The sequence below is a fragment of the Fukomys damarensis genome, unplaced genomic scaffold (assembly GCF_012274545.1).
Source record: "Fukomys damarensis isolate Sample0158 unplaced genomic scaffold, DMR_v1.0_HiC HiC_scaffold_21, whole genome shotgun sequence".
Taxonomy (NCBI): domain Eukaryota; kingdom Metazoa; phylum Chordata; class Mammalia; order Rodentia; family Bathyergidae; genus Fukomys; species Fukomys damarensis.
The window spans coordinates 15445878-15470460 of NW_022900933.1; the positions used below are offsets into that span (position 1 = coordinate 15445878).

The window sequence follows — 24583 nt, forward strand, 5'->3', positions numbered from 1 at the left end:
TGACCTTGCATTTGCAAGGCAGGTGCGTTGCCACTGAGCTGAATCCCCAGCCCTGCTAGAGGTTTTAAAATCTTTAACATGCCTTTGTTGGGGCAGCTTCCAGAACATAAAGGATAGCAGCTCTTGTTGTTATGGTGACTTGAATGTCAAATTCAAGGGCTCAGAATCAAAGAAAATTCACTGGCTCTTTGTAATTTCAGAGCTGCAGTTTCTGAGATGTTTATACCAAGTGTTTTTAAAAGCCTGTCTCTCTACCAGTTAAGTAGAAAAACATATGATAGTATGTTGTCTCTGCGAAGGTCCTGATGCTTATAGCACCAAACAACTGTAGTAGTCTATACTTAGATCTCAGATGAAGCCAGAATAGCTGAGACCAGCTTTAGTAGCTATGCTGGAGACCAACCCACCCTGCCCTTTTCCTTCTCTGCCCTACCCTGTACATGCCCCCGGAGACTGGCCTCTGGATGGCTGCAAGGCCTCTGGCCCTGGGCACTAGGGCAGAAGCAGCCAGTGAGAAGTACTATCAGGAAAGCACAGGGCAAGAGGGCTACAAAGTAGGATTATTAGTTCCCTGGCTCCCTTTCTGTTGACCTGTGGTAGCTGTGACCTTTGGTCAGAGCTTTTATTGGAACACGGCTCTTTCTGGGTTCCAGTTAGCCGTTCTCTTTGTCCCTAACACCTTACTGTTACTAATCCCAGGTTTATTCACCAGTTAAACTCTTCAGTTACCCTCTCGAATGTTCTATTTCCTGCCAAACCCTAATAAAACTTATACAGAGAACCGAATCTTAAACACTGCATGAGAATTTTGGTTAATAGTTGAGCTACAGCTACAGCTGTTTTTAGTGTTTTACCCTATCATATTTGATCCTTACAACAGCCCATAAAGGACAGTAATTCTAATTCAAAATGATTAGCTGGTTGCAGTGGCACATACCTGTAATTTCTATTCCTCCCTGAGGACAGTGGGAAAGATTAGATATACACCCATGCTCTCCTGACACTAGAAGGAACCTTGGCTTTTTAACTTTGCTCTTCAGGAAAATATACTGACTTTATGTAGCTGGGAATTCAAAAGAATGCAGTGTGTGAGCAGATGTTCCAGCAGACCTGGCCAGAGGCTGCATAGGCTGCCTGGCCCCAGATGCCAGCTGTGCATCTCACTGCCACACAGCACTGAGCTTCTGAACCTCTGAACCAGTGTCTGGCTGTAAAACCTGGCCAACACTGATGGCCTTCCAACCATCAACCACACAAAGCTAGTACACAGCCTGGCGATGAAATAGGCAAGTAAGTTGGTTCTTCACTTTTTCAAATCCCAAGTAACTCACCAGTTAAACCCAAGGGATGACAGGATCCCATGGGTCCCATTGCTTAGGAGACTATTTTAGTTCTCAGCCACAAGCTGAAACCTCTTTATGTTCGATCACTATCTTCACATAAGTCCTTTGTACAGTTATTTAAAGTCTTATGTGGTCCTGTAGGACACCCTCCCCCTCCCCCACCCAGCATGCACGCTCTAGGAGAGCGGGGGAACTGATTTGTGCTATAGATGTCATAGTTAACTAGGGAAGGGGGGGGCGTCCAGGAGTGTAACTTTTTTTTTTTGGTACGGGGAATCAAACTTAGGACCTTGCACTTGCGAGGCATACAGCAGAACCACTGAGCTAAATCCCCGGCCCTGTAACCATAGTCTTAATGTTCAGTTGGAGAAAATTAGCAAAGCTCAAATGTTCCATCCTACATTTACATGGTTTTTACCTTATATTTAGTTGAGGCTGGGATTGGATCCTGTAAGACCAAGAAAAGGACCTATCTGACCTACAGAGGTCAAATATATAGCCTTCTTTTCCACTGGCCTGTTCAGTGTAGAAAAGGGAGTTTGGAAGACTGCTGCCAGGCGTGGTGATACGCACCTGTAATCTCCAGACTCCAGAGGCTGAGGGAAGAGGATGACCGTGAGTTTGAGGCTACCCTGAGCTACAAAGTAAAACCCTATCTCAAAAAGCGAAAAAAGAGATTGTTTTGTTTTAGTCCTACAAAAACAGCTTTAGGCCAGTGATAGATCAGAAATGTCATAAGCAGATCATACTTGCTGGGGCATAACCAGAGAACCACCAGCCAGGTTTAATATAGCCACCACTTTTTTTGGTACCAGGGATCGAACTCAGGACCTTGTGCTTATGAGGCAGGAGGTAGCACCACTGAGCTAAATCCCAGCCCTAGCCACAGCTTTGTTGACTTAAGATTTAAAATGTTCCCCCGAAGTCTTGTGTTCAGAAGTGAAGCCTGTGACCTAGAAGGGTATATTCTTGTCCCCAGCCCTTCCCTTCTCAGCTTCCTGGCTGCCATAGGATGAGCAGCAGTCCTCTACCATGCCATTTCTGCCTTGGAACCAACTTACCATGGACTGAATCCTCTGAAAACGGTGAGCCAAAATAAACCTTTCCTCCTTTAAGCTGTGGGTGTTGGATATTTTGTCCCAAGGACAGGAAAGTGACTGATACAGAAAACTGGTACCAGAGAAGTGGAGTCATTATTGTGACTACCTAAGCATGTGGTTTAGAAGCCTTTGGAACTGGTTTATAGGAGTTTGCAAATATTAGGAGATGCTAAAGAAGCACCATAAATGCTATAAATAGAACTTGAGTGATTCTAGTTGGAACTCAGACCAGAATGTTAATAGAAATTTGGACACTAAAGGCCAGGCTCATGAGGTTTCAGTTTGGGAACAGGGCCTCTACTGGAAACTGGACTAGAGGCTGTGTGTGTTACATTCTGGCAACAAACCTGTCTGTATTTTGCCCATCTACTAAGACTTTGCAGGAAACTAAGATTAAGGGTGGTGGACTAACCTGGGAGAGTAAAGTTTCAAGACAGCATTGACATTCAGGCTGTGGTGTGAGTACTATTGGTGCTTTTTGCTAGATTTGGGCAAAAGCCAGAGCAGAAAAACTTGAAATTTTGGCCTGTAAATCCTAGCACTTCGGAGGCTGAGGCAGGAGGTTCACCAGAAATTCAAGGTCAACCTGCTCTATATAATAAGACCCTCTCTCAAAAAAAAAATTGGGGGTGTCCAAAAGTTGGGGAAAAACTAGGTTGATTTCTGAAGAGATCAGTACCACCAAAAATCAGCTTGGTACTTTGCATTGGGATAATAGTAAAGATTCCTTGAAGGGACCTCAGGAAATGGCCAAACTCCTCTACTTTGAAAGCCCCTTGGCACCATACTCCTTCAGACCCACCCAGAGAAGTGTTTCTCCAAGTTGAACCATTCAAGCACTCAAAGGCCTCTGCAGCTATAGTCCAAGCTGCTCAAGCTGACAGCAGACCTTCAAATCATCAACATGGTGCTGCTTTTCTGGGCCTGCAAAGTGTATAAATTGTGGGGTCGTGGAGATTTTCACCCAGATTTGAAAAGGCCTGGATGGCCAAGCAATGTACCCTGGAGAAGGGAGTGCACAAAGCTGAAGCCGAAGGTGTAGTGAAGACTCTAGAAGCTGAAGATGCCAGGAATGTGGAGTGTCTGCTATGGAAAACCACAGGCAGGGAGCACAGCCAACCTGAGAAGCTATGTGGCGGCAACTGGCAGTGCCACAGGAGCGGGCTGTGTGAGCCCTGTGGAACATAGCTTGCCACCACCTGCCCTGGCTGCCAGACGTGGAGCCACAGGATTTAATGTTTGCCCTGCTGGGTTTCAGCCTTGCTTTGGTTCAACTCCTTTGTATCTCCCTATTCCTTTCTGCTTGCCCTCATTTTATGTGGAAGTACTTTTATTTTCAAGACTCAATTAAAAATTTTCCCTCAGTCTCGAGACTGAACTTGACTGTTTAGCAATGCTGGAACTGTTAAGCCTCTAGAAACTCTTAGAGATGAACTACATGCACCTTACAAGAGATGGGCATGAGCCTTCTGAGAGCCAGAAGTGGAATGTCATATCTAAAATGTCGCCCAAAAATGTGTTTGGAGGTGGGGCCTAGTCGCAAGGGACATGACAAGGGTATATTCTCATCCAGGGCCCCTCCCATCTGCCCCTGGCTAGCATGGGGTGTTGCAGATTCCCTCCACCATGGTTTTCAAGCCATGCTGTTTGCCTGGGAGCCAACCAACCATGGACTGAGTCTACTGATAACAAAGCGCCAAAATAAACCTTCCCTAGTTCTGTGAGGTATTTTGTTCCAGCCACCTCTCACCCCTTCACCCCAAGCCATCCCTGCAGTGCTGCACTCATCCAGAAAATGAGAAGGGTGGGAGTGGGAAAGAGGAAGTTAAGGGAAAAGGCAGTGGGGAAAGGTACAGACCAGTGTCAGTGGCCACAGAGAATGGGGAGATGATAGAAGACACAGGAGTCAAACAAGGCAATAGAGAAGCAAAGGGAAGTCCCACTTTAAAAAGGAGAAATTTTCAGTGCCTCCATAGGTCACCAATCACCTGTTTAATGATTCAGACTTAACTACCTGCTGCTCGGACTTACAGAAACGTGTGGCCTTATGGCAGCTTCTTCTACTGTACAGTATTGGGGGTTTTGTTTTCTGTTGGTTTCTTTGGGTTGCTTTTGTGTGCATGTGTTTTTACTGTACTGGGGATTGAACTAAAGACCTCATATATGCCGTGCAAGCCCTCTACCACAGAGCTACATCCCCGGTCCTGTGTGTGGTTGAGACAGGGTCTCATTATATAGCCCAGGCTGGCCTCAAACTGAGCAATCTTCATGCCTCCTGAGTGCTGGGATGACACATGAGCCACCACACCTAACTTTAGTACTGTAATTTTATGTCCTCATACATTACTGCATGTAATAGTTACACAAATAAAAGCAGTCATGAAGTTGGAGTTTCCAGCGGTTAATTTTTTTGTTCTAAATATTGTAATGTACATACCATGTATGTCCTCATTTACTGACTAGTTCTGCTAACAAGCTGGTCACAGGACTGGAACTTGGTCATTAAATGAGTGCCAGTACCTATTGTACACCTAGAACCTATGTATCAGGAGTAATACCCCATCTTGTCCTGTGAGTTTCCACACAAGCCCCAATACCATGGCTACCAGAGGGAAGCCCAAAGACCCGAAGAAGCTGACAGCCGCAGTCACTGTGCTACAGTACTCACACCTACTTCATTGACCCACCTGAGGCCAGGACGGCCCAGCTGGACCCCTCGCAGCTCTCTCCCTAGCCCTCACTTAACCCCCACCCTGCTGTGACAAGGCTGGAGGGAAGCCATCAGTACAGGATGGTGGTATGATGGGAATCTATGGAGCCCTCTATTACAAAGAATTGTGACCTTGAGATATCACTTAAAAAGGTCTACTCATGGCAACCACGAAGTGCTATCCCAGCTGAAAAACTTAGGTGGGGTATGTGTGCTGTCTACCTACAGCTGGGGAAAGTCTGAGATTAAAACCTAACTCCATATGAATAATAACTTCATGGTATTTGCCTATATTTTTTTCTTGGAAAAAGTCTTGTCAGCAAGCATAATAAACTTAAGTATTTACATGGAAAATATTGCCAGTCTAGATTTATGTCTCTCACTTGGGTTCTGCTCTGCAAGCTACCAGCTACTTTGCCATCACCTTGAAAGAGGACAAGTGTAAGATTACTGGTGAGTTAGAGAAAAGAGCACAGTCCACATTCAGCAGGAAGATTTCTTTATGATGGCGAATTTGATAATACACAGTTCTAGAGCAGGGCTTCAGTTGCCAGGCCACAGGAGGCAGGAAGGAGGTCTGCGAGGGACCAACCCACTACAGGGTGCGCTTCACACAGATACTCATGCCAGGCATGGCCACCCATGCACCTCCCCAAAACTGCCCACCAGCTCAGTCAAGAACTGTGTTGCTTTACTTCTTTTTTGGCCATTGAAGATAAATACTCTGAAGACAGGATTTCAGCACAAGTCTCTTTCCAGTCATGACAAATATGGATATCCAAGCTCTTGGTGAGAAACATTCATATCTGACTTCTCCGCAAGGACCAAAGAGATAGAATTTTTTTCTTTATGATCTGTTGAAATATTTTATATACACTTTTAAAAAAACTAACAGTCCATTTTGTGCTGTTCCCCTGGACAATTTCTCACGATCACCAGTCCAATAGCTGGAGAGGTTGTGTGTCTTGGAACAATGAATTAAAGACACTTTAAAATAAGCAAAACAAATCCTAGTGTGACACCCAGAAGCAGATCATGAGCTGGAGGAAGGGGAAAGGGTGCAGGTGCCTTAATTTAGAAGCAGGGTGCAGCCTTGTAGGGAGCCTCATGAAGACAGAAGAATCAACAAGCAGGAAATGCTGCTGAGCCCAGTTCCTTCCGTACTCTCCATGAGGGACAATGACCACTTCACTGTCACTTCTCAGGGCTGAGGACCCAATCTCCAACCCTCAGCACCCTCCAGTGCTCTGCACACTAAGCTGGGTGGTCCGGGACTAAAACAAGATTAAACCAAGAACTGGGATCCAACACCCTCAAGGGCCCCAGTGGAACTCCCTTTGAGCTGCTTCACGTAGATGCAGCAGGGAGGGCAGCTCTCAGCCTCAGGAGCTGAGGGGCAGGAGGGGGAAAGATGGGGAAGGGAGGTTGCCCAGGCTCAGAGAGACAGACAGCAAAAGGGAACCAGCAACATGAGGGCTCTGCTTCCTTTTGTGGAGATGTCCTTATCTCTATGCTTCGGACAGACCAGGGTGAGTCTTGGCAGCCAGCAGCCTCAGTACACTCCAAATTCCTTTCACATGTATGTATGATGGAGATAGATTTTTTAAAATGATTTTAAAATGAGATATATGCAGTGCACTCAGGTTCATTCCCCTTTGCTGAGAGCTGCTTGGTACACCCCTGCCCTGAGGGGGTTATGCCTTCTGGCCTGCCACCAGGCTCACCCCCACCTAAGGAAAGTGGCCCCAGGCCAAGAGGAGAGGACACACCAAAGGTGACCGAAAGGAAAGCCTATCTCAATGAGACTTCAGTTTCTAACCCTGAGAACCTAAGGAATTGTGAAGGACTTCTGCAGGGAGCTGGGGCTAAAGGTCACCAGGTTTTTTATTGCAATTGAAGCAGACTCGGACAGGATGATCCCAGCCTCGAGACGGGACGGCCCGGCGGTCGTGGGAGCACTCATCACAGAAGCCCTGGCCACAGGCGCGGCAGTGGTGCTTGGAGAGCTTGACACTGAACTCCTTGCGGCAGTTGTGGCAGTGCAGGATTTCATGGTCAGGCACCCAGTACGCTGGCCTGGCTGCATCCTTCACCAGGCCTGCGTGAGAAAGGAATGAGGTGGTCAGGACACAGAAACCCAATGCCCTGAGCCCCTACCGGCTGGCATGTGTCCTCAGATGCTTACTGGCGTGTCATCCCAAGTGCATGCAGAATCACCTGTGGTGCTTTTACTCATCTTGAGCTATTCACCTCTAAAAGCTACCCTTTTTTTCGGTACCAGGGATCAAGCTCAGGACCTTGCACTTGTGAAGCAGATGGTGGAACCACTGAGCTAAACCCTCAGCCCCATCTAAGCTATTTTTGAGGGTAAGAAATCACAGTGTGTCTAACACACTGGCCCAATGCTTAACTCAGGGAGTGAGCACTTGGTGAACAAAGGCAGCAGACTATCTGGGCCAAGGGGAGCTGTGCCTCTCCCACAGCCCCAGGTGTCAGAGGTGTCACACCTAGGCAAATCCATCTATTCCTAAATCAAAAGCTCATCACCTGCTTTTTTTTTATAGACTATAGCATTTAATCCTGATCCAAATCACCACCACCTACCTAGGAGACTTTGGTCACTTCCCTACCATACGCTGAACTACCCCAAGACCTGGCCACCCTGCCAAAGTCCTACACCCACAGTCAGTTTCCCTTCCTCTCCTTTCTACAAATAACCCTCACATCTGCAGCTTGGCTACATTAATACCTTGGCTGGAATTCTAGATCAGAGATAGTCATTAACATACTTTCCATCTTTTCCTGCCCCCTTCCTTAGATCCAGACAGAATCTGTGACTAAAGTTTGCAGGCCCTAGCCCTAGAAAACTGACAGCTTTTACTTTCTGTTTTCTGAAACGTTAGCTCTTAGATCCCAGAAACAAATTACTGAACACACCACATGAAAAGGCCTAGAGAAGGTACATTAAGGGTTGGGGCGCTCTGATAAAACCAGCTTCCAACTGTCCCACTAAGATCCCAGCATATGAGTCCAGGCTGGACTTTGGAGACCAGTCCAGTAGCCATCCTGAAGTATGAGATATAACTCCAGGCAATGGCACCCAGAACAGAATTGTCTTTTCCTTACCTATGTCATATGTGTAATAATAACATCTGTGTAATAATACATAAAACGGCTGTAGGGCTGGGCATTTAGCTATCATATGTGTTAATAACATCTGTGTAAAAATACATAAAACGGCTGTAGGGCTGGGCATTTAGCTCAGTGGTGCCACCACCTGCTTCGCAAGCACAAGGTCCTAAGCTCGATCCCCAGTGTCCCCCCACCCAAAAAATGGCTATAGATAGCTTTTACAGTTCAAGGTACAGTGCTTTGTTATGCAGCAACTGATGGGCTAAGAGGACCTCCCAGAATAAACACAAAACCAGAAAGGATTCAGCAGAAGCAAGCAAATGTCAAATTTTAATTGATTCCTTGCTGCTCAGCTCAATCTGGGTTGGCAAGCCTTTGACAGAATGACAGTCCAGGGCACCCTGTATCCCCACATCCTAATATTCTATACCCAAGAGATGCATTGCCAAGCCTACCTAGTGGTATGTCAATGGCTGTCACCACGGCTCCCAACGTGTTCTGCACAGCCTCACCCACCTTCCGAGCAATAAGCGTTCCGCCTTCATCTTCTGCCTGTGCTTCAGTAATAGCTGTGGATAGTGACAAAAGAAAAGGTGTTTCCTCTCAGTCATTTCCCAAATGGAAAAGTCAGCACCACAGCAGCACACTTCTGGACTCATCTCCCTGCATCACTGTGCTATCCTACAGTGACTAAAAAGGGTATTTGGGGTGTGGTCAGACGAGCTCAAACCAAAACCAAGTGATATCAGAAGCATCTCCCAGTGTAGTGTGACCAGGCCCTAGTCACCTGAGGAACAACACCTGCAAGGTTCTGCTAACAAAGAACTCAGAGATGATGGGCCAAGGCCAGGAGGGTGATGGGGAAGGACCAAGACTTGGAAGGTTCCTAACTAAACCCCACTGAGTGCAAAGGAAGGTGGGTCCTCCTGCCCCACTGCAGCTCTCAGGGCCCCACGTTACCTAACTGGGCATTCCTGATGTCATAGCAGTTGTCACACACCCGCACGGGCGCAGGTCCCCAGCCACGCTCGGGCACTGGCCGGGTCTTAGATGAACAGCTGTCACAGAAGCCCTCTCCACAGGCCCGGCAGTGATGCTTAGTGTCATTGTCTTTAAAGGATGTCGCACACTTGTTGCAGTTCTGCTCCAAGCCCAAAACAAAACAGAGAGACAGGAATTGTGGGTGTCTGCATAGCTCAGAAAGCAAAAAAGACCCAGGGAACAGCTAGAAACTCAGAGGTGGGTTTTAGCTCAGTCAGGACCCAAACTTTCCTAGTAATGACAGTTATGTGAAAGTGCAAAGGAGGAGGAGGGAGTTTCCTCTCACAGGTGTGTGCACTGAGACCGGGTGCTCCCTGCCTATGCATGCCCTAGAGATTTATGTAGTAAGAGGAGGACAGTGAGACCCTGTCTCAAAAAGCCAAAAAAAAAAAGGAGGACAATGAAATTGACTTTCAGGCTCTGTTCTTAAGACTCTTAACAATGACCTCAGATATCTGAGCATTATTAATTTATGGCCCTCACAGGTAAGGAATGAGTCCCCACAACAAAGAAAATACTTGCAGAATAACATAAGCAAATCAGTGAGCAAAGAGGAAACTGACTCAAAGCTCCTACCCTTTCCAATACTCACTCCCACTGCAGCCAACTGCACGGGGCAAAAAATTGCACCTCCCTCAGAGAGCCAAGAAAGTAGCCTAAGCAGGGTGGGCTGTGCCGGGGGTGCAGGGGTCTCCAGCCACACCATACCAGGATCTGGGAGTTGGGTCTCCAGTAGGCAGGGGCGATCTGGTCCGTCAGCCAAGAAGTCACAGCCTTGGTGGGTCCAAGGCTAAGCTCGGATACCGACTGAGCCATGAAGTTCATCCCATCCAACAGGCGTTGGGCAGCATTGTTGTTATCCTTCAGAAACCCATCAGTCTGAAATGAAAGTACAGGCTTCCATCATGCTGAGTGAGGGAAGCAGAAGGGAGGAGGGAGAGGCACAGCTGGTGGCCAGCTCAGAACCACAAAGTCCCTCACAGCAGAGAATGGGGATGCACCAGACTTCTCAGGCTTCTAGGTAATAGTGCAGGCAAACTGTCAACACTGACTTGTCAACATTCACCTTAAAGCCTGGAATGCAGCTGTTCAACTCAAGACTTACTTTTCCCGACAATATATGAGGTGACATGTCCTGCAGGAAGCCACCCATCCAGGCTCAGTTAGGAAACGTTCCTCCCCTTTCCTCTCATACCTATATATCCCTAGGAACCCTATCTCTGTGTAAGAACAGTATCTCTTACCTATCTAACTCCCTGCTAGATTATGAAACCTCTGCGAACAAGGGCCTATTTTTTTCAAGGTATCTAGCTTAATAATGAGCACATAGTACTTGACAATACATGCTGCAATGAAGAACCAACGAATGAACAGATAAGCAGAAAACAAGGTATTCTAATCCCAAGGACCATGATAGATGCAGCCTAAGAGTAAACCACTGTTTTCCTGGACTATGTACTTCACTTTCTTGCTTTATGGTTACATTAAATCCTCTGGATGAGACTGAGACCATGAAACCAAGTGCAACCTCGGTTTTATGCACCTGCAGACCTAGGAAAGCTCGCAGACACATTTGCAGGCAGAACTGAGCTATATAGTTTGGATGTAGAATGTCCGCCCTGCCAGGCCCATGTGCTGAAGGCCCAATCTTCAGCTTGGCTCTACTGGGAGAAGGTAAAAACTTTTGAGAGGTTGGGTCTAGTAGGAGGTTTAAGGTCACTGGAACCATGTCCCTGAAGAGGACTGTAGGGTGCTGGTCTCCTCCTCTCAGGTCAACAGGATTCCTCCACGATACAGTGTGCCACTACGTATCAAAGCAACAGAGCCAACCAGTCATGGCTTCACGCCTCTAAACCTGTAAGCCAAAGTAAAACTTTCCTCTTTACAAGGTGATTATCTCAGATATTTGTTACAGTAATACAAAGCTGACCAACAAGACTGTGAAATGTGTAGTGGCTATAGCATTACCCAGAAAGGGGAACAACAGACAGCAAAATAATTCTCTTAGAAAGTAACTCCCAAGTATGAATAGTCAGATTCGCTCACTCGCCCCATCTCTGTCTCTGTCTCTGTCTCACTGGCTTCTACATTGCTCATGCTGGCCTCAAACTCTTGGCCTCAAGTGATCCTCCTGCCTCAGCCTCACAAACAGCTGAGACTATAGGTGCATGCACCAAGGTTATTTGCAAATAGAAAGAGGCAGAATAAATATAGCAGAGTAAATATAGTAAATAAATAGAGCTGAAGCAGAGTAAAAGTACCAAACCACTGCCTCCTAAACAGATGTTTGTCTGACATCTTAAATTGTAAAATCAAATTAAAAATAGTACTTTAAAAATCTACCATAATCCCACTTCCTAGAATATATACCAAGAAAATTTTGCAGGACAAAAAAATGGCCTTCTTACAAGAAGATGGGCATTACAGCCATTTCTGTTGATAATTTTTAAAAAATTATAAATAGCATAAATACACAAAACTAAGAAAATGGTAAATTGAACTACATAACCAAACAAAAGACGCTGTATTATGGAAAAAGACAGAAAAATGGCATGTATAATTGGGTCAGGTGTGATGTCAGTCACTTTTGGTCCCAGCTACTCAGGAGCTAAAACAAGAGGATCACCTGAACCAAGTTCAAAGCCAGCCTGGGCAAAATAGCAAGGCCTCAATTCCCACCCAAGTACTAAGTAGGTCTAAGCTGTTTAGCTTCCAAGGTCAGATGAGATCAGGCTCATTCGGGGTTGTAGACAAGGTCCCATAACAAATAAATATGCAAATATATTATAATCACATCTAAGAGAAACATGCACAGGGAAAACAAGAAAACAAACATAAAATGAGGTTTTATTTGCCAAAGGAGAATGATAGATTAACTTTTAGTTTACTTCATTTAAAGTTGTGTTCCTACTATTTATGCAAAAAAACAAAAGCTCAGTCTGAAACAGAGAAGTCTATCCAAATGATGCCTTGCTAAACCACTGATATACTGGCAAGTCCCAGGTGACCTTCCTTCTAACCAAGCTCCAGTCCTCCCCACACATGACAACTGAAATAGTCAGAAGAAAGAAGAGGGCTGGGGATGTAGCTCAGTGGTAGAGTGTTTGCCTGGCATGTGCAAGGCCCTAGGGTTCCATCCCCAGCAATGGGGGAGAAAAAAAAAAGACCAGGAGCGAAAAAGAAAGAAAATACAACAGTTCTTACTCCAGGCCACACATGCACAATCTCTGTCCGCACCACTGTATCCACAGGATCTTGGTTCCCAAACCAGTACTGCCGGCTCCGATAGACCACACCACAGTTGGGACATTCAATCACGTACCTATGCAGGAGGCAAGTAGATAATGTTACCCAGCTAGATGCTGGGGAGATAAACACCAAAAAACCTTTAGCTAAGATGTTTAAACTCACCCAGACCAGGCATATTTTGCAAGACCCATCCAGGGAGAGTCAGTGGAAGCAGATGTTTTGGGTACTACGCTGACTTCCTTGCCTCTCTCATAGCAGGCCTGAAACAAGGGAGCACTCTGCCAACATATTCCAGGTACACCAGAGCCCGTGGCCTCTTCACATCCCCCATCCCCACAAACCATACCAGCTGGGGTGACACTTTCAGAGTTTAATAGCTCAGAAAAAAGTTCATTTCTCTAAATAAGCCAGTGCCCTGAAAGATAAATGTGTACCCAGCCCAGGCCCCAAATCTGAGCTCTAAATTACACACACATCACAGAGAGGAGAAATCCATCAAACTGATTTCCTGAGAAGCACTTCTGCTCCAGAAAAAACCGAAAAGTCAATGTATATGATCCTTACATAAAAGCTCAGAAGGAAGAAAAGGCTTATAAAAATAAACAATGGAGACTCTGGAAATGATGAGTGTGTTCTTTTGGTAAGAACTGGCTTTCAAGTTCCAAAGATAACTCAACTTGAATATTAAATACTTGAAGGTACTTGGCAACAAAGGACAATTTTCCCAAAAGGGAAGTGTGTCTAGCAAGCTGCTGCAGGAGCAAGAGAAGCTGGGAAGACTCACCTTGCAGGTATAAACACGGTTGTCATACTGGTGGGAGTAACTACAGCGGCTCTTGGCTTCATGAGGCACTCCTTCCTTCACATGGTTCATGCTGTTCTTACATCCAACCCTAAGGGAAACAAAAAAATGGACAGTGAGACAGCTCAAGGAGCCAATGACCCATATACAAAGAGTCTGACCCTGCCCCAGGCACAGGGCTGAAATCAGACATGGTTACTAAATGGGCCTTGAATGCTGAGCACAGAAAAGGCAGCTCGCCTCAGAAACCTACATGCCCCACAGTTAACACCTGCCATCAACAGCATGACAGAAGTAGAGCGACTATTACCTTCATAAGTAAGAAAGGGGAAAAGGAACCTCTTCTTGGAAAATCAACCAAGCCATCAGCAGAATGAAGAACAGAAAAAAGACACCATTTTGACCAGAGATTAAAACTGAACACCTCTCAAGAAACTAAAAATCCAAAAAGGATGAAATGGAAAATTAAACCAAAGCTGGGTGCCAAAATAAAAATGAAGACCAACCCAAAAAGTTGGCGATGCATTAAGGGGAGGTTTATGCTGAATAAGAAAAACTTTGAAATGAACAGTGAGCTCTGCGATCCTGACAGGGCAAAAACAGAAATCAGGACTTTAGAATTTCACAACTTTAAAAGGGAAAAGTCTAGAAACCCTAGTGAGGATCAGAATAGAAAGACAATGATCCAATAGTGCTTAGGCCCCTCATGATGCTCATAGGGAAAACAAAAATAACATCCCAGGGGCTGGGAATTTAGCTCAGTAGAACCGCACCTGCCTAGCAAGCACAAGGTTCTGAGTTCAATCCTAGGTTAAAAAAGAGAGGGGCAGGGGAGAAAGGGAGGAAGAAATCTAATGGATGTCAATGAGCAAAACATAACATCCCAGTGGCAAATAATATCCCTCCCCCCTGCCCAAGCTGAACTCAAGATAATCCTTAGTTCTGCAGACCACACCATGTAATCCAAGAGCCAACACTTTTTACTTTTTATACAAGTCAGACATGGTACATTACTCAGCAAGAGGCTTACAGGGTTCAATGCCAAAATGCCATTTATAAGAGAGGTGGACTCAGGTGTCTTCCGATAGATGGGCAAGAATAGACAACATGGGCAGTGGTCCTGACAAAAGCAAAGACAATCCAATGGTGAGGGCACTGGTGGAGTGTCTACAGGACATGAAGACTGCCATTTAACCTGGGCACACAAAAGGGCCCATCAAACATGTCTCATCAGACTGTCATGTTGCAGCCATCAACAGCTAAACTAATGCAGTGACCCTCAGGTGTGATCGCCCCATTATCAAATTCCTCATTACCTGGGAATTTACTAAAACAACATATTCATATTCACTTCAGCAGCACATAAACTAAAATTGGAACGAAACAGAGAAGATTAGCATGGCCCCTGCGCACAAGGATGACCTGCAAATTCGTGAAGCGTTCCGTATTTTTTTCTCAGACAAACAAGTAAAAGCAGCTAATAATCATACAAAAAATGTTCAACATCACTGGTCACTCAAGAGATGTAGATGAAAACAACACTGAGATTCCACCTTATAACAATTAAACCTACCCCAGAAAGAATGCCTGCTATCAAGATATCAACCAATAACAAATACTGGCGGGGCTGTGGGGAGAAAGGAACCCTTCCTTCTCCATTGTTGGTGGGGGTGCAGACTTGTGCAACCACTGTGGAAATCAATATGGAGATACCTTGAAGAACTAGGATTAGAGATCCTATTTGACACAGATATCCCTCTGCTGGGTATTTTTCCAAAAGAATTAAAAGAATCATACCACAGTGATATATGCTTACCCATGTTTATAGTGGCACAGTTTGTAATAGTGGAAACAACCCAAATGCCCATCAACTGGAGACTGGATATAAAGAAGATGTGGTTTCTCTATAAAATGGAATACTACTCAGCCATAAAGAATGAGAAACTAGAGGCACTTATAGCTCAATGGATGCATATTGAGGCTATATTATTAAGTGAAATGAATAGGACACACCTGAGTAAATACTGAATAGTTTCTCTGGTGTGAAAAACTAAAAGTGTAAATAAGGTTCAAATGGTATAATTGAGAGTGTGAAATAGGAAGAAAGTGGCTAAAGGAGAAGTGGGAAGGGGAGGGGAAAGGAAATAAGGGAAAAGAAAAAATATGAGAAAAGGAAAAAATGGAAACATAGTCTTTATAAATAGGGAAGGGTGAAGGAGGTTAAGGGAGGGCAGGGTTATGGGGAAAAAATAAGAACCAAAATATCATGTAAAGGTACAAGATCCCAATGATAAATGTAACTATTGTTTACTTTAAATGTACCAATAAACTTAACTGGAAAAAAAAATAACATTCTTTGGACCAACTGAATCAGAAATTATGCAGGCAAAGACCAACAATCTATTTTAACAGATTCTTCAGATTTTTCTGACACACGCTAAAATTTGACAATCATTGCTCTAATTCTGATAAGAATAATCTCAGGCCCTACCCAAGCTGTAGACTCTGAATCTGTATTTTAACAACTCAAAGTAACTCATATGCAGGTCTCAAAGTGTGAGAGGTACTGCTCAAGCTACACATAAAAATCACCTGAGAAGAGTTTTACATATACCAATGATGACACCACAGCCAGGTCCACGGAGAATCCCTAGAGGACGGGTCCTAGCCTCAATAATTCTGAGTGCTCCCTGGAAAAGACATAACAGTGTGCACCAAGCATTTGCTCCCACAATTCAAGAATCGACTAGGATCAATACCTTCTGGTTATCACAGTGCACACAGTGGGGCATGAGCACTCAACTATTAGATGAATAAATGAAATACTATTAATAAATGACTGAAAGCTCTGGTTAAAGAAAAACCACAGGCAACGCAAAGTGCTCTACCATAAAAACTGCCCAAACCAGACACCGGTCAACTTTACAACTATACCAGGCAGGACTCCTCAGGGGACTCTTCATAATTCCTTGAAGTCCCTATTATCCACCAAGATTACCTGGGTACTTATTGGAAATGTGCCATCTTGGGGCTCACTATAGATGTTGCATTTAAATCAGAATGTGTCATTTAATCAGCTCCCAGGAGACTGGCATGTATGAAAGTCCCTCATCCCAAGGTGAGGACAGGCCATGGCTGGCCGCACTTACCCACAGCTGAGGCACACGGAGGAGCAGGTGAAGTACTCATCTGGGAAAAAGGAGCTGTGTGCCATCTGGTCATCAGGAATCTCCCCGCTGAAACGGTCGCTTAGTGCCTGCCAAGGAAGAAGGTGACACATGAAGGCCCTCGGCAGAGGTCAGGTGCGATGGCCCTTCCACCTCTTGCCTTTCTAGAATGGCCTTGCCGCTAGCATTTCTTCCAAGCACCAGAGCAGGTGAAACCCAATACTTCTACTCATTACCCTCAGCCTCACCACAGGAAACCTTGGAAAGAACCAACCTACTGCCCTAGAGTCAAAGGTAAGAAAACTATTTTCTCTCCTAATTGCCTGGCAGTTTATAAACACCTCACACAGTCAGTGTTGTATTCAAGACTATCACAATACTGACAAATGCCACTTCATCTTCATGAAGCTAGGACCAAAATATAGGGGCTCAAGAGAGTGCTTTGGAGAGCTGAGAAAGGAAACTAGGGAGTTCCTCGAGTTTCTATTCCAGGCTAAACCACAGGAACTCAAGAGTTTACTAGGCCACAAAGCTATCTCAACATAGGAAAAAAAAAAAAGAAGAAAAAATATTTTGAGAAGCAAACTGAAAACTATGTTGAAATACAACTTCTTATTGCTAGTTCTTTGTTTCCACTCATTTATATTCAAAGTATTCTTCAGGCTGATGACAGAAATGGGCTTTGCAGGGTTTAAAAATCATTCAACCCAGGCTGTTCAGAGCTTGTAACTGCCAATCACCCAGTCTGAGGTAGCAAGACACTACTGAAGGAAAGAGAAGGAAAGTAGTCTAAAACAAAAGGACAAGATGTTACTTTGATTGAAAGGGCAGAAGAAATTTTAAAATGAGATTTGGAGAAAAGGCAGCTTAAGAGACTCAATCTCTGGTAAGAGTCTCACTTAAAAGTTCTTTTATGAAGGCTCCTTATTTCAGTGGCAGAGCACTTGCTTAGCACATACAAGGCCCTGAGGTGGATCGCCAGCACAGTAGATGTGCCTTTTTCTATTTTCAGCAAAAGCTTAACATCAGAAATTGTAAATCAAGTCCCACAAAGGCAGGTGATGCCAAGGCTGAGTCAGGTCAGAAGACAGAAAAGGGTAGTGGCCCAACACTCACCCAGGGCATTCAAGTTCAGCAAGGATAATGGGCAGGCCCATAAAATACCATCTGTTAACAATGTCTCACAAAAGCCTTAGATCAACAGAAAAGTTTAAAGAGGACCAGGGATTTAGCTCAGTGGTTCCGCTGCCTGCCTCACAAAGGACAAGGCCCCAAGTTCGATCCCCAGTACACCAAACCCTGCCCCCCACATAAAGAGAAATAAAAAATTTTAGATATTGCTGAGATAAACATACAACTTCCAAAAGGTGTATTTTTTTAAAATTAAAATTTCTGAAAACCGAAGGAACAAATAAAGTTGGGTTAAAGGCCCAGATAGGAGGATCTCAAGTTCAAAGAGATGAGCTACATAACTAGTTCAAAACCAGTCTGGGCTACAGTGAGACCTTGTTGCTCAAAAAATCTAACACATGATAATCACATATATCCTGTTCTAACGGAGGGAAATTATATAAAAGCAACAGCAAAGATAACACTGAAATCAGCGATATCAATGAATACAGATATATATGAATAATAATAACAACAGGGCATGTGGAATCACCAGTTAGTCCATACAATGTTCTCTCCTACCTGTAAAGGTGATGATCCTTAAGGGATATCTGGGTCCCACCTCTTCCAGAGTCCTTCCTAACCACCATACCCTCTGCCTTCTCTGAACGCCTATCTTACTCAGCCTATCTTACTCAATATCGAGTTCAGGTACTGAGTGATGGTAGAAAGCTATGGGTCTACTGCATGTATTTTACCTCCCACACTGGATCACAAATGCTGTGAAAGTTTCCCTACCTTTGTATCTCCTCCAAATCCCAGCCTTCACAGGTTATCAATTCTAAGCAAAAATACGTCTACCTTCGCAAGCACTCCAATCGGACTTTAGATTGAAGTGCCCCAGCACCAAATCCCCACTTAAATACTAACACCTGCTCCCTCCCCGCCTGTTCCTCCCCACCACCCCAGGCTTCATCCCAGACCCACAGCCTATAAAGTTTAAGGTCACAAAAAAAAAAGGTCACCTACTCTCTAACAGGCAAAATTAGAGATAACTCTTACAACTGTTTCTCAAAGACTTATGTGTATAATTATGGGAAAACAGTCCACTGTCTTCCTAATGCTGAATGAAAGATTTAGAGAAGGAATTATTTTTACATTTAAAGGAATCAAGTTAGGGCCAGGGATTTAGCTCAGCGGCAATGCGCCTGCCTTGTGAGCACAAGGTCCTGAGTTCAAGTCCTGGTATCAAAAACACTCAAGTTAAATCTTATGAAAGTAAACAGAAAACTTACAAAAATAAAACATGAAGTCCCTAAAGTCATTTCAGCTCTGCACTCTGAGTCTGCTTATCCACAGACTGGGTATACCCTCTTCGGAGATAACACTGAGAATCAAAGAAGGCTACCCACTCACAAGGAGCACCTGGCATAGACTGAGTGCTCAATAAATGCTAGCTGCTTTTAGTTTTTAAACCTGAGGATTGTTTCACTCTCTTCTTTAGGCAATCTCAATACCTAATCCAGTAACGCACAGGCTATACAGATACTCGCTCCAAGGTACATTTCACAGGTCTTCATTGTTGACGGCATTTTCAGGTGATTAGTTAACTACAAGATGTTTATATATCTAGTAATGAGATGATAAAGAAATTTAAAGGAGCCAGAGATGGTGGCATGCACCTGTAACCAAGCCTAGCTACCTAAGAGGCTGAAGCAAAAGGATTGTAGGCTTCAGACAAGCCTAGACAACTGAACAATGCTGTGTCAAAATAAACAGTACTGAGAATGTAGCTCAGCGATAGAGAGCACCTGGGTTGAAGCCCCAATACAGCAGAAAAAAAAGAGGAGCTAGCTAAGGCATGTAGAAGTTGCTATAGTAGGTGTGGAAGAAACCAAAGAACAGCATTTTTTTAACATTGGTTTATTTTAAACTGAAGGCACTAACTAGGTAACTAAAAGGTTAGCCCGAAGAAATGGGTCTTTTATTATTTTTTCTGTACCAGGGATTGAACTCAGGACTTTCACTTGTGAGACAGGCACAGTGCCACTGAGATAAATCCCTGGCCCAAAGAAATGCCTTGTGGGGGCGGGAGTACCGGGGATCAGGACCTTGCACTTGTGAGGCAGGCAGAACCACTGAGCTAAATCCCCAGCCCAAGAAATGGTTTTTAAAAGAACAAATTATACCAGATTTATCATGGATTCAACAACTGTTCAATTCAGGGGAATGCTACCACCATAAATATATAAACTCATATCTCAGTTGTGCTGCCAGCACAAGATCCTTTCTGTTCCAACCCAAGTAGCCAGGTTCACTTCTCTGGAAGTTCTTCAGAAAATGCGGACATGTGTAACCATCTCGGAGCTTGGTATGAAACAATTTGTAGGCTGATGATTTATCCTACTACAAATACCCACAGAACTGCCATCCTTTTCTGCCCTAAACAAGTTAACCGTGCTCTATGTTGTCTAAGGCAAGAATAATCTCTTATGATGTCAGAAACAGAAGAACTCCTACCCAAACCAGCCCTATCACTTCAGATGCCAGTCATGCTTCTCTCACGCGCTGTTAAGAGAATAAACATATCACTTCATCCCCAAGTCACTAGTCCATAGGAATCAGACTTCAAAAAGTCTTGTAAGAATTAAGAATATGTAAAGATAATAGTAACTATTAACCAAAAAATAAATCAATGTTAGTGTTGTTTTAGATACCAGGATAGGGAAAACATTCTTTCTCTGTAATCCAATTTTTCTTTTCCAGTATAAATATAACCTACCACCTGATCCATATACTTTTAGCTGAGGATGTAGCTCAGTGGTAGAACATTTGCCTAGCATAAGCCAGGACATGGATTACATTTCACCACCAAAAGGGGAGAGGGGGTGATAGGCACACTGTCAGTCAATCCAAACCTTATCTCATTCCATGGTTTCTTAGGCTCTCCTCATCCTGAGGTCACAAAACTGGAAGGGAAAAAGTAGGGAAGGGCCTCTTCTGAGAGTGCCTGGGAAAGTATTTGTGGCAAGCGTAGAAAGGTTGCCTGGAGACCAGATGATCTTGAACTCACGTTGCCCTGGCAACAGTGTGGCTCTTTCTACTGTACCTATAAAGCTAGCCCCAGTCATCAAGGGGCTACAGTAGAATTTGTGATTCAAAATGGACAAGGATTCTCACTAGGTGTGGTGGCAAACGCCTATAATCCCAGCACTCCGTAGGGTGAGGCAGGAGGATCACTGTGAGTTCAAAAGCAGCCCGGGCTACATAGTGAGTACCAGGTCAGTCTCAACCACATAGTGAGACCCTGTCTCAAAAAAACCCCAAAACAAACAAACAAACAAACAAACAAAATGGACACGATTCTGTAATCATGAATGCTACCATGCTTTTTGATGTGATGGAACTGGAAAGCTGAGTTTCCACATTGGCAAGGAAGGTATGTGAAACCTATACAAATTCAACTTTAAAATGTGTTCTCCCAATTATTCAGAACTCTAGGTTCACACAACCACAGATAATTCAATACAGGTATTCAATTCCTCTATTATTCAAATTTTTTTGTGCGGGGGGAGTACCAGGGATTAAACTCAGGACCTTCCCACCACAGAGCTAAATCTCAAGCCCTCCTCTATTATTCAATATTAATTCTCCTATTCAATTGGGACTTCAACATCTGTTTGTTTTAAACAGATTTACCTTCTGTAGCTATTCTGGGCTGGTGCTACTATGAATCCTGAACAAAGAATGGAAATATCCCAGTTAGAATTCTGAATGGCACTGGGGGGGCTGGGCACTTAGCTCAGTGGTTCCACTGCCTGCCTAGCAAGCACAAGGTCCCAAGTTCAATCTCCAGTACCAAAAAAAAAAAAAAAGAAAAAGAAAAAGAAAAAAAGTGGCACCGGGGCCTAGAGACCACAACATGGCTGAAGGACAGGGAAAGTCAGCGAGGAAACATTAAGGCCAACTAGGACAGAAAGTGACTGCAGACCACACACACACACACACACACACACACACACACACACACACACACACACATTAAGTGAATGCAGACCCCCCACACACACACATGGTATGATAGAATATAGTAAATGTTTAAAAAGTATTTTTAAACCAGGCATAGTGCTACATGCCTGTAATCTCAGCACTTAGGAGGCAGAGATAAGAGGATCACAGAGATAAGAGGATCACTGAGTGTTCAAGGCCAGCCTGGGTACATAGCAAGTTCAGGGCCAGCCTGAACATCTGAACAATAAAATGAGACCTTTCTTTTTAAAAAAAATTAAATATTTACAATAAAGACAGATTGTCATCAATCTCCATAAAATACTTCCTCTTTTGCTTCAAACATTTATTCAATTGTACTTCCCACTTTTTGAAGCAGTTCTAGAAATCCATTTTTAAGAGTATCTTTAGTTGCACTATGTGGTTGCCTGGATGGCCTAAATCAATTCAAAATGTTTACCTTTTGTGGTCACTTTAACTTTCTGGAAGAGCCTGAAACTACACAGTGCCAGATATAGTGAATGGGGTAGATGAGGACACACCATAATGTTTCTAAGTGCCTCCCTTTCTGTTGGATTGCACTTGACAGCAACATTCACCGTATTTTTGAACATATCTCATAAAGACAAAGAGGACTTCTAGAACGGCTTCAAAGACTGGCAAGAACAGCCAAGGCGTGATGGCATATGCCTGTAATCCCAGCACTAAGAACACCGTGGCAGAACTGCCACAAGTTCAAGGCCAGCCTGGGTTATATAATGAGTCCAAGGCCAGCCTGATAAACATGAGATCCTATATTTTATCTTTTTGTTTTGTTTTTTGAGACAGGGTCTCACTATGTAGTTGAGTCTGACCTGGAACTCACTATGTTGTCCAGGTAGGTCTTGAAGTCCCAGCGGAGATCCCGTATTTTAAAAAGTGGCAAGAACTGCCTACAGTCCTACCACCCCCAAATGAGCCCAATCTTGTCTGATCTCAGAAGTTAAGCAGGGTCAGCTCAGTTTGTACTTGTATAAGACAAAGTAACAACAATAATGTGATAAGTATGTTCAAAGCAAGTAGGTATATTCTGAGAAGGATTAATGGCAACATGTCTTTTATTGAAATAAATTTTTAATTAAAACATTCACCATACATTTTGGCCATCCCTTGTACTTCAAATTCTTCCTTCTTAATCACACTTCCAAATCCACCCTTACTGGCCAGACATGATAGTGCAATCCTGTTAATCCCAGGCCTTGGGAGGCTAAGGCATATGGATGCCTTTAACTTTAAGGCCAGCCTGGGCTATTACATAGTAAGCTCAAGGCCCGCCTGTACTACAGAGTGACCCTATCTCGGGGGGTGGGGAACAAAACAAAAAAAAAAATCCCTTCCTACTCAATAAATAGTAACAGTTGGACTTTATTCAAATCCAATAGTGCTGAATCAATCAGGTATAACCTCACAAATAAGATACTGCTAACAACCTTTCAAAATATATTAATAAAATAAATAAAAATAAAAATATATTAATGAGGGGCCAGGATTTAGTTCAGTGGTTCCCATCACTTGCCTCACAAGCACAAGGTCCTCAGTTCAATCCCTGGCACCAAAATAACAATGATAATAATAATAATAATAATAATAATAATAATAATAATAATGAAATAAAAATGAATGAACCACACATTATGTTAATATAAAAAGATAACCAAGACACATCATCAAGTGAAGAAAAGCAATTTGGAACACCCCAATTCAGGCCATAAAAACTAGACCCTCCTCACTGTAAGGGGTCCTGTCCTATACCCAGAAGGAAACTAATGCTGTACAAAGAGGCCAAGCGGAATCTGAATGTCACACCTTACTGCGTTTCCCCAGTCTATTAGCGTGAGAGAATACTCTTTCATCCAGTCACATTAAACACACGCTTCAATCATGCAACAATGAACTATCCATTAAAAAAAATCCAAGAGCACAGGGTTGGAGAGCTTCTGAATAGCTAAATATGTGGAGGTGTCTAGAGACTGGTGAAGCCAGACATGGCACAGACACTCCATGCCCCTTCCTCCACACCTCACCTTACGCACATCTTCATCTGTATCCACTGTAATATCTTTTACAATGAAATGGTAAATGCCCTGAGTTATGTGAGATGCCTGAACAAATTATTATTAATTGAACACAAGGAGGTTGGGGAAAATCTGATTTATGTAGCTGGTCAGTCAGAAGCACAGGTAAAGCAACTGGCAATGTGTATCAGGAACATTTAAAAATGGTCACATCCACTTATCAAGAAGACAAGGTAAAAATTGGGAGCCAGCTTACCCAGTTCAGTTCAAACTCTACCACTTACTGAATGAATTTTCTCAGGCAAATTAATGAACCTGTTTCTCAGTTTCCTCAGTGAGACAGATGATATGAGGACAAAGTAAGTTAATAGTATATGTTAAGTTCAGTGGCATATATAGTAGATAGCATGCAATAAGCACTCAAACAAAGGCAGCCAAGGAGTGGGAATGGTAATTTAAGGGAAAAGGCAGCATGTGGAAGACACCTTTTATACATTCAGAAAATATAACAGGAAAGTATAGATCACTATTCATAAAAAGAACAGGTAGCCTGGGATTTAGCCTGCCTCGCAAGCACAAAGTCCTGAGTTTGATCCCCGGTACCAAAAAGAAACAGATAGTCACTACATTACACTGCTATGAACTGTAAAGTTTCAGTTAAGAGTCTATTTTGGGCTGGGGATTTAGCTCAGTGGTTCCAGAGCCTGCCTTGCAAGCACAAGGACCCAAGTTTGATCCCAAGAGTCTATTTTAACAGCAATAAAACTCTATGTGATCAATTTGACTAATGTAAGTCTTAAAGGTACCTTTCCATTACAGTCATAGAGAATTAACTACTTTGAATTTTAAAAAAGAAAATTAAAAACA

The 24583-nt window shown here is 43.7% G+C and overlaps 1 protein-coding gene and 1 non-coding gene across 6 annotated transcripts in view; one reads left to right on the top strand and one right to left on the bottom strand.

Moving 5' to 3' along the window:
* Nucleotides 1-5616: 5616 nt before the first annotated feature.
* Nucleotides 5617-24583, bottom strand: part of Zfyve1 (zinc finger FYVE-type containing 1) — a 48509-nt gene continuing 29542 nt past the window's right edge. The window contains exons 1-9 of one of the 5 annotated variants that reach the window (XM_010645421.3): nucleotides 21354-21429; nucleotides 16527-16633; nucleotides 13360-13468; nucleotides 12738-12835; nucleotides 12531-12648; nucleotides 10035-10205; nucleotides 9246-9426; nucleotides 8741-8854; nucleotides 5618-7251 (exon numbers count right to left, since the gene is read on the bottom strand). In XM_010645421.3, coding sequence (XP_010643723.1) covers nucleotides 7019-7251; nucleotides 8741-8854; nucleotides 9246-9426; nucleotides 10035-10205; nucleotides 12531-12648; nucleotides 12738-12835; nucleotides 13360-13468; nucleotides 16527-16591 — 1089 coding nt within the window. In that variant the 5' untranslated portion in view covers nucleotides 16592-16633; nucleotides 21354-21429 and the 3' untranslated portion in view covers nucleotides 5618-7018. Of the gene's footprint in view, nucleotides 7252-8740; nucleotides 8855-9245; nucleotides 9427-10034; nucleotides 10206-12530; nucleotides 12649-12737; nucleotides 12836-13359; nucleotides 13469-16526; nucleotides 16634-19843; nucleotides 19924-20572; nucleotides 20716-21353; nucleotides 21430-24583 lie in introns of those variants that run through there. The other 4 variants (XM_010645420.3, XM_010645419.3, XM_010645417.3 and 1 more) reach the window with 4 other exon arrangements.
* Nucleotides 14721-14829, top strand: LOC117287194. The gene has a single exon (XR_004518395.1). It is a non-coding gene; the product is annotated as a U6 spliceosomal RNA (small nuclear RNA).